The sequence below is a fragment of the Crocodylus porosus genome, unplaced genomic scaffold (assembly GCF_001723895.1).
Source record: "Crocodylus porosus isolate Cpor-Errol unplaced genomic scaffold, CroPor_comp1, whole genome shotgun sequence".
In the NCBI taxonomy this organism is placed as follows: Eukaryota; Metazoa; Chordata; order Crocodylia; family Crocodylidae; genus Crocodylus; species Crocodylus porosus.
In genome coordinates this window covers 38,555,964-38,565,591 of record NW_017728907.1, presented here as the reverse complement: position 1 = coordinate 38,565,591, position 9,628 = coordinate 38,555,964, and the positions used below count along the sequence as shown (strand labels likewise).

The 9,628-nt window shown below is 41.8% G+C and overlaps 2 protein-coding genes across 2 annotated transcripts in view; one reads left to right on the top strand and one right to left on the bottom strand.

The window, feature by feature from the left end:
• RPF1 (ribosome production factor 1 homolog) overlaps window positions 1-5,180 on the top strand; it is an 8,279-nt gene extending 3,099 nt beyond the window's left edge. The window contains exons 4-9 of the mRNA XM_019531183.1: window positions 425-520; window positions 1,596-1,749; window positions 2,718-2,800; window positions 3,512-3,693; window positions 3,777-3,903; window positions 4,752-5,180. Of these exons, the coding sequence (XP_019386728.1) occupies window positions 425-520; window positions 1,596-1,749; window positions 2,718-2,800; window positions 3,512-3,693; window positions 3,777-3,903; window positions 4,752-4,793 (684 nt within the window). The 3' untranslated portion in view covers window positions 4,794-5,180. The remainder of the gene's footprint in view (window positions 1-424; window positions 521-1,595; window positions 1,750-2,717; window positions 2,801-3,511; window positions 3,694-3,776; window positions 3,904-4,751) is intronic.
• A 1,033-nt stretch (window positions 5,181-6,213) lies between these two features.
• The window catches only part of GNG5 (G protein subunit gamma 5), a 5,709-nt gene continuing 2,294 nt past the window's right edge, over window positions 6,214-9,628 (bottom strand). The window contains exons 2-3 of the mRNA XM_019530606.1: window positions 8,865-9,020; window positions 6,214-6,450 (exon numbers count right to left, since the gene is read on the bottom strand). Coding sequence (XP_019386151.1) covers window positions 8,895-9,020 — 126 coding nt within the window. The 3' untranslated portion in view covers window positions 6,214-6,450; window positions 8,865-8,894. The remainder of the gene's footprint in view (window positions 6,451-8,864; window positions 9,021-9,628) is intronic.

Here is a 9,628-nt window from a genome sequence, read left to right as displayed (position 1 = left end):
TTCAAGAGTAAATTGGACGCTTATCTTGCTGGGATCCTATGACCCCAGCTGACTTCCTGCCCTTTAGGCAGGGGGCTGGACTCGATCTCCCGAGGTCCCTTCCAGCCCTGATGTCTATGAAATCTATGAAACTTGTAGGTATCCACCCCATTTGTTCCATTCTGAAACTGGGTTTTTAAACAGATATACAGTACAATGGGAAATAAGTTTTTTCTAAAAACAATCATTAAGCAGCAGAAAGTTATCAGCTGCATGACTATCAATCCGTGTGTGTGTGTGTGTGTGTGTGTGTGTGTGTGTAAGTTCTGGCTTAATGTTATAGTTGCGGTTTTGCCATTGACTTCAGTGGCACCAGAATTTGTTTGGCGTGAACAATTTTTTCTAGAAATAAAATAGAGTGGATTAAAGCACTTTATATTTCTAGGTTGCTTTTGATGAAGCTACAGATGAATTTGCACCTTACTTCAATAGACAGACGCTTCCCAAGATTCTTATCACGACATCAGACAGACCTCGAGGGGTAAATACACTTATATGAAGCTTGTACTTTTTTTCCTGTTTCTCTGATTTCTTTAAACTTATTTAAGGGGGTCTCTATGATCCAGGTGACTGTTAATGGGATAGAGAGGCTTTCATATCCTGTTTGATGAGAACTTGGATCCAGTAGTTACCTAAGCCAGCATATTTGTGTTGGTAGTCTCCACAGAGAGGCAAAGGACTGAATGAGCAAGGAAAAGTCTTCCTTCTAGACTAAGTGGTTCTTCTGAGGCAGGGTGGAAGCAGAGTGTGGTGCCACTGTTTAAGCTTAATTTTCTTTGTGAGTTGCTCATGCTTAAAATCTAACAAAGCTGCCTCCTACCCACACAGTGTTAAAGTGATATCATTACATAGGAAATAGCAACTCCTATCTGGGATTCTTTCAGTTATTTTATTTTATGAACTTGTTGGCTCTCATAATTGGTTGCCTCTGACCCTAGTCTTGCAATAGGAACTTCATGTGCAGACCCTTGTGCCAATACCTGGCATGGGCTGGGGCCATTCATGATTTTCCCACAGTGACACACACTTTTTTTAAATATCATAGTTTAGGGTTTCATAATCCAGACTATCTAAGGGATTTGGGGACAGGTGTTATACTAGAGAGAGACTTTTTCAGTGCTTTAATTGACTTGATTTTTTTTTTTTAGTGTAGTATCCCTTTAATACTTCGTTTTCTTATTAATAGTGAATAATAGCGTTACCAGTTTTATGCTTGGTGATGAAATGAACAGTTCTCATCCAAAAGGAGGAAGCTGCTCCTTGCTTCCAAAAATGTACATGCATAGATAAAAGATGAACAGTATTATTCAAACCTATAATGCAACAGAATATCAGGTGAAAGTTCTTGCTTGCTCTGTTGTTTAAGTGCCATGTTCAATTTGTAATGTTTTACTTGGCGCTAAGGTGGATCACTGAGGAAGAAATGTTTTATCCTTTTTAAAAAAAAACCTAGATATTTGAGTGAAATAGAGGGAGGCATTTGCAGGAGTAACCATTTTTTACATCTTTTTGGTTTGCTCTCTTTCAAAGATTGCAATCTAATCTTTGTTTTGCAGAGAACAGTGAGATTCTGTGAACAGCTGTCTTCCATCGTACCCAACTCACATGTTTACTATCGAAGAGGGCTTGCTTTGAAAAAAATTATCCCACAGTGTATTGCAAGAAACTTCACGGACCTAATAGTTGTTAATGAAGATCGCAAAATACCCAGTATCCTTCATAAACTAGAAGCGGTTTCTTCATGTAGTAGGCTCTGGTAGCTGTATATGACTAAGTTGGCACCAGAAAATGTAAGGAGAAATGTATCTGGCTAAATAGTATGCTAGATCTCTCCCATATTATTATAAGCTCCTTTTCTCTTCATTTCACCATGGCTCTAAGTTGAGGTAGCATCATTTTGTTTATTTTGTCCTTTAGAAGTGCACAAGCCAAATATAACCTACAAAGCTGTAGGTCAATGATGCAGTTGTAACTGGCCCAGGAGCAACATGAGCAATTACTGTTAATCTGGGAGCCACAGAATAAATACATCCCAGATAAATGGTTCAAAGGAAACAAGAGTATGCAATTGAGATGGCAGACGGGCAATTTCACATGCCTGTCACAGTGTGCGTCCCCACCCTGGGCACAGTACTGATTGACTGAGGGGGCCCTAGCGGCCCCACTCATCACCACTGATTGGCCAAGAGGGCTACCTTTCATGCTGCCTTGCCCTTCTGTTGATTGGTGGAGGTGGGGCAGAGCTGTATAAAAAGGCAGCACTCTCAGCCAGTCAGTGGTGGAGGGAAGAGGGGGTAGCCACCATCTTGGCTGCTTCCCTTTGTGCCAGTGGTTCTTCCCCTGCCCCACTGGGTTGCAAGGCCAGGCCACAACAGCTGCTGGCACCCACTGGGGAGCCAGCATTTTATTTTTTAGAACTCCCCCCCCCAGCGATTTCCATACAAAATCACAAACTTCCATTTTTTTGCAGGAATTTTTTTTGCAGTTTCTGCAAAAATTTATGAAATTGTAATTTGAGTGGGTCCCTAAGTATGGATTGTACAAATGATGTATTTCCACTGTAACACTGAATGTTTCTGTAACCAAAATTCATATTTCTTTGTAAAGTGTTTTTGATGTAGCATGTTTAAACTGCACACTGGATTATTTTTATCTTCATCTTAACTGAAGATGAACAGACGGTCTTGTTTTAAGTCATTTGCCTGATGGTCCAACTGCTCATTTTAAAATGAGCAGTGTTCGTCTACGTAAAGAAATAAAGGTGAGGTTGCTTATCTCTTGGATAAAAGTGAAAATCCAATATATGCAGGATCCAGATTGCTTAAAGGATTCTTCTTCTACCACACACTTTTTCCTCCCTCTTTCTCTCTGCATGCTGAGGAAGGTTCATCCTTGGTGTGTTGTCCGATTTTGTTTTGTAAAGATGATAGTAATTTGCTGGTTTCTTTAAGGCTAAGTTTTTCTTGCTGCTGAAGGAGCATTAGTTTTTTCAGTTAATTATTTCTGTGATGTGTTCTTGCAGTCATGGTAATAACATTATATAAAACTAATTGTGTACCAATTCAAGACACTTCCCCAGATTGTATAGATATTATTTAGATTAGAGTGCTGTCGCAAGGAGCAAGCTGTAATGTTTTGTCTGAATTACCTATCACCACAACACTTCCCATAGGATATTTATTTAGTACATGAAGCTATAGAAGAGAATAATATAGTAACTTATTCAAGAAAGCTGCCTTTATCATTTAGTATTTAAGGTTCCCACATATTACCAAGTGATGGTATGTACATGATGCCTATACTTCTGTGTATAACACGCACACACAAAAAAAAAGGGTTTTTTATAGCATTTTATGAGGATGATAACATCACTTAGCTCTGACTCCCCTGTTTTTGATGTTGGTAACTAATACCTTTTAAAAACTCTGTATTTATTTTGTTGTTCTCTTGTAACTCAACTTTTTCATTCCAGCGAAAAGGGAAAGAGCCCACAGAACACATACCTGAAGTAATCCTGAATAATTTTACAACACGACTGGGACATTCTGTTGGTCGCATGCTTGCCTCTCTCTTTCCACATGATCCTCAGTTCATTGGAAGACAAGTTGCTACGTTTCACAATCAGCGGGACTATATCTTTTTTAGATTTCACAGGTGAATTTTTCTAAAATTTTGTAAATGGCTAAGGCATCAGTCCTGCAGCAGCCCATCTGATATGTTTTCCTTTGACTCTGCAGGTATATCTTCAAGAGTGAGAAGAAGGTGGGGATTCAAGAGCTTGGGCCACGTTTTACCTTGAAGCTAAGGTCCATTCAAAAAGGAACCTTTGATTCCAAGTTTGGAGAGTATGAGTGGATTCACAAGGTATATTTGACATAGTGGCACTGGGTACCTCGGGTATACTTAAACTCTGGCATTCTGAAATGCTGCTACAAATGGTAGCCTATTATGAAGTATGGAAATGAGTCAAGTGAAATATTGAAAACTTTTTTTTTTAAAACTGCAAACTAGAAATGTTTTGTGTCAGCAGTAAATAAAAACCTAACCAAACCCAAGAATAATGAATGTCAATATACTTTGATTCTGTATTAGCGAAGTGTAGTTCAAGTTCTACATACTTGATTATAGAAGTATGCTGTGGTATATTTTGTAAAGTTCACTGAGATCTGACCTTTTTACTGCAGCTTAACTAGATCTTTTTTTTTTTTTAAGCTGCATGTAAGAATTAATAATGAGTTTAAGTTTGATGCAAACACTTATCTCCCATATCTTCTATATGGGAAATAAGCGTTTGCAATGGAAAGTTAAACTAACTCTTATGTAATTTTTAATAAACTGAAAATGGTAAAAAAATCATAATATTGAACCACTCTGCTACCTTTTTTACAATGGAGTTATACTTCCAAGTTTAACAAGATTAGGCAACATTAGCCACAGCTGCAGGACTGGTACTCTGTCTTCTTTTTAAACAAAGAAGGGAATTTATCTTTTATGAGTTTGAATAATGCAGTAGCTGAACTGTCTTTTCCCCAGTCGCTGTTACTCGGAAGCTGAACCAAGGCATTTTTATGGTGGAGCAGCGATGCTGTTTGAAATAGACACAACTTTTTCTTCGTTACTGTTTTTACTATATTTGCATATATAATAAAATGTCCAGTATAAGATAAGGTCTGCTGTTGCATTAACTACCAAATGTTTTCTTTACATTTCAGCACCGTGAAATGGATACAAGTAGAAGAAAATTCCATCTATAATTGGAAGCGTTCTGGTTTACCTGATGATGAATAGGAATACCAAACTGCTTTTGAACTCTTTGCACCAAATTAGCAAGTTTGGAGCCCTGGATCCTGTCGTCTCCAATTTAGTAAGCAGTGGTGCATTATTTTTACAGGTAGACAAAAATGCATTTTCAGACTTTCCTGTGAGCAGATGAAGAAAGATGTCTTTTCAAATGAGCATAAACATTTGACTCTTAATATTAAAAGTGCTAGTGCCTCTTATTCAAAACTGAGAAGCTCTTCTGGAATACGAGTAGGTTGCCATATATAAATCATTGTCTTCATTGTGACTTGCCTAAGGTTTTAGGGCCAATACCAGTGCAAAGTTGTAAATTTTGTAATAACAATTTGTTCTCAGAGTAACGTGGTTGGGTGTTGGTTTGTAAGGTGGCTAAACTCGGACTTTGCTTGCAGTTAAACAGGTAAGATATTAACACCAGTTCCTTTTTTCTCTAAACCCATGGGCCAAATGAGTGGCAGAGGGCCAGTCCATGGGCTGGATCTCAGACCCTGTGCTCCAGGATCAAGCCTAGACTGGGCATCACACCACCCCTGCATACCAGAATTGGGCCTATGGGCTTCATGCTGCCTCTACCCAGTCCTGCATCCTAGGATTGAATCTTGTACTGCTTCCAGCTAACCCCACATACCAGGCTCCACACTGTCCTCTGCACTACCACTGGCTGGATGACATATTGCCAGGGGCCCAATCTGGCCCGTGGGCTGGGAATTGAACACCACTTCTCTAAACCATGCACTTATTACCCTTACAGTACCAATATTCTACCAAGAAGTTTCAGGTTCAACTTAACTAGTCAGGAAAAAGGATTTAAAGTTCTTTAGCTTAAGAAAATCAGTTGCATAAGTGTTTAGACATCGCCTATTTAAGTATCTGTCCTTACAAACCAATATAATAAAGTAAGAGTCTTTGTAAGAGAACTTATGGTTAAAATACACTGTGAGAATGTCCTACAGACAGTAAATGCACACAATCTAATACCTTGCTGAGAGAGCTGGCCTGTGTAGTGCAGCCTTCTCTCCTCCTTTCTCAAAGGACACAGTTGTTTTCTAAGTGTACTTTTACCCTATCTAAGCAGATTATAACTTGTACTATCATCTTTTCTACTTGAAATACAAAACCTGCAAGTTCTTCCTCTATTATAAATCAGTATCTGATCTCTTTTGGGAGGGGTCCCCCCCAACCCAGTCTGCTCCCCCCACACACACTGCTCTCAGGCCTCCAACTTTTGAGTATGGATAATACTTTTGATGTAGCTTAGGGATTTTCTTTTAAACAACAGATCTGATGTCAGCTCTAGAAAAAAATTTGACTAGAAGCTTCAAGCACTGGAGTGAAAGAGTTTATGCATCAGTAATAGGGGAAAAAAAACAGGCCAAGTTAAAACATTTTTATTTTTTTTGCATGGCATTATAAAATTGATTCCTTCACGAAACAGAATTTATTGCAAGTGGTACACAGTTCATTTGGAGAGGTAGATGGTAAGAGGTTTGACAACAGTAGCAATTTACAGTTAAATTTGGCACACTGAAGCTAAGCTTTTTGCATGGACTTCGTATCAAGGCACTCTCCACCCCAGTACATATCTGCAGCTACAAAAAGGTGTTAAAAGATCTGAAAGATAAAAAAAAGAAAAAAGTTAAGTATGTATTCTGAATGATGACCTCCATATCTAACATACAACTCTTAGGGAACACTGAAGGTATGAAAGCTGATTTAGCTTCACAGCTGCCTTACAGAATTGGACAAAGGAAAGGAAATTTGTACCTACAGAAACAAATGTAAGTGAATTTTTCAACCTCCTCCAGATTGGAGATGCCCAGACTAACTGGGTTGGGTCAGCAGATGTGTTTTCCACAAATGGAAAGGCCTGCCTTTCTCCACCAACCCCAGACAACAGCTTTAGATATTCTCCATCGTAGAGCAAAGCACTAAGGGACAAGCTCTTGGTAGCTGGCTCTGAGCCACTAAGGAAATTACATTTCCTTTAACTATGAAAAGATGCCTGCACCCCCAGAGGATATGGGGAGGGGGTGCCCCCTGGATCTGTGTGGGATGGGGCAAGCAGCAGCTGGAACTATGTAGGGCTCCTCTCAGTTACCACCATCCAATCTTTCTAGCTCCTCCTTAAAATATTTAGATTACAACCACAAAGCTGACTGTTGTGGGGGAACTGAGGATGATGGAAACAGTCAAGAAAAGTAACTCAAAAGCTTTTGGGGAGGGAGAGAGGAGGTGACAAAGGAGATGATACCAATGTACCTTAATTCCTGAGCACTGTCATCACAAAGTCTAGCAGAACAGGATTAGTACTGTATGGTTTTTTGGGTTTTTTTTGTATACAGTCTATTACCAACCATTTGAGCTTCCATCAGCAATATGTAAGTTATAAATCTGATATCCCACAGTAGCTAAGAAAATGTAGCAGTATTTAGCCCCTCATCTAGAAGTCACTGTCTCAGATGTTGTTTAGGAAAATATTATAGTATAAATATGTCAAGAATGTTGCCATGTACCAAGCTCATTTCAGAAGGTGAGACACTCAAGTTTATATTATTCAAGATGGAAGTAGCTCAGCCAATTTTTGCAGGAGTTCTAAAGCCATTTTAATGACACTGTCATTCAGATTCATGTTGGGGGTGGGAGGGACCTGTTTACTAGGGGTGCACTAATAAGAGATTTTTGGGACTGATACTGATATTTAAGGAGGCAGATTAGCAGATACCAATCTGATTTCTGATGCAGCTGCCTCCCAGCATGGTGGAAGGGAAGGGGTGGGGGGAGTGGGGACAGATCAGTGCCCCCCATGGTGAGGAAAGGGGCAGCTCCCCCTGCTGCTTGCATCCCAGGAGGGCACAGGGGTGTGTATATGCTCCCCGAAGTGGAGCTTTTTTTAGCAGGCTCTAAGCAGGCACTGGGAGAATGCTGTATCCACCCCAAATTTTGCCACCCCACTCCCAACACTGCTGCTGCCAGCCACAGCCTCACCTCCCCCCCACACACTGGGAAGAGCCAGGCCGTGGCTGGAAGCAGAGCAGCAGTGAAATTCGGGGGGGATGCAGCACTCTGAGCCCAGCCCCCACTGAGAGGAGCCCTACATAGTTCCAGCTGCTGCTTGCCCCATCCCACACAGATCCAGGGGGCACCCCCTCCCCATATCCTCTGGGGGTGCAGGCAGCAGCAGGAGCCACCCTCTTCCCCCATCCCCCTCTCTGCGAAGAGCTATGGCATGGATTTTCTTCCATGGGTTTTTTTGACCCTGTGATCTCCCAGGGTTAAAAAAAAAAAAAAAAGGCCTCCTGCTGCAAAGTAGCAGCATGGCAAATGCCTGCATGTGTGGCACCAGAGAAAAGTGTGTGCAGTATGTACTGCTACATTCATGCTCGCCTGGATGTGGCCTACATGTTCTATAACTGGCCTGCTGAGAAAAAATAGTAATCCTTAAATTTGTATGTATACTCTGTTTTTGAACTAAAGCACTGGATTTTTCAAGCAATTTGTAAATCAGTCTAATTTCATAATCGGTAGCAATATTAGGCAATCCAAAGCAAATGTGAAGACTACACTGCTCAATCCAAATCTATCACAGGCAATAGAGTGAGCAAAGTGGTCAGCACTGACTATAACAGAATCTTCTGTGATCTTGGTATGGTTACTATTGGACAAGGGTTCTTAGGACTACCCTTGGCAGCCTTTCCTGAGAGAAAACAAAACTAAACTGGCATAAAGACTAAGCTATTTTAAGAAGTTCAGATTGAGGCAATGTGTCAAGGCAGAATGCAGTGTTGCCCTTGTCACAGTTCATGCTGTAGCTGCTCTGTACCTACTTGACACAAGCACAGAGTTTTGTCCAAATGCCTTACAGTAGCAGTACATCCTTTTTGGGGAGGAAATATAGTGCACTTGAATTTCTCAGTAAGTTTTCCCACCAAGATCTGATCTCTTTTAAGACACAGGAATAGCTAGTTTTAGGTACTCAGTGTTGGAAAAGAAACAAAACATCATTGTTTGTAGTCTTAGAAACTTACCACTGAAAGATACAACGGTATTTCACCATGTTACAAAAAGGAGCACACTTTCTGGGGCCGGAATGGATTTGTACTTGAAGATACTCCTGTCAACAGGGGATCGTGCTGTGCGTTCTGCAAACAGAACTGCTTCAAGTCGGTTGCAGCTTGAGAAACCTAGTCATGGCGAAGCATGCATTAGCATTTACGGTGTCACTCTAACCATAACTTACTGCAAGTGTTGGAAGTGAGGTGCCTGTGCAGTCCCGCTGTAGTACAGCTGCTGTACATGCAACAGCTGCATTGCACCCGTTGTGCAGTCAGAGAACACATCTCTGGTATTTGTAGGTGCAGAGGTCGAGCTGGCCCTCAGCCAGTACAGTCCTGTTGCAGCACCCAACTGCAAGCAGCCCAGCCCTTTTTACACTGGTCTGTACTGGCAATGCAGGCAAATGAGCTGAGAGCACTGGGGCCCTGTGTTAACTGGGACAGCTCCCAGTACCAAAGGGAGCTCCTCCCTCCGTCTGGATTTGGTGTGGGCCCAGGTGGTTTCCCAAACGTTTCCTCCGCGCGGCCCCGTACCCCCACCCGCTGCTGTTGGCCCCACGGTATGGGACCCACTGCTCCGGGGGGCTCGGCTGGGTTTCCCAGGCGAGGAGCCGGGCAGGCCGCGCGGACACGGGCGGGGTCTGTTTCCGCGCTGTCCACCCAGGCCCAAGCAGGGATCCTCTCGGGCCTGGCCCTACGGGCCGCGGGGAAGCGGCGGCCCCTGCACCTGCCAGCCC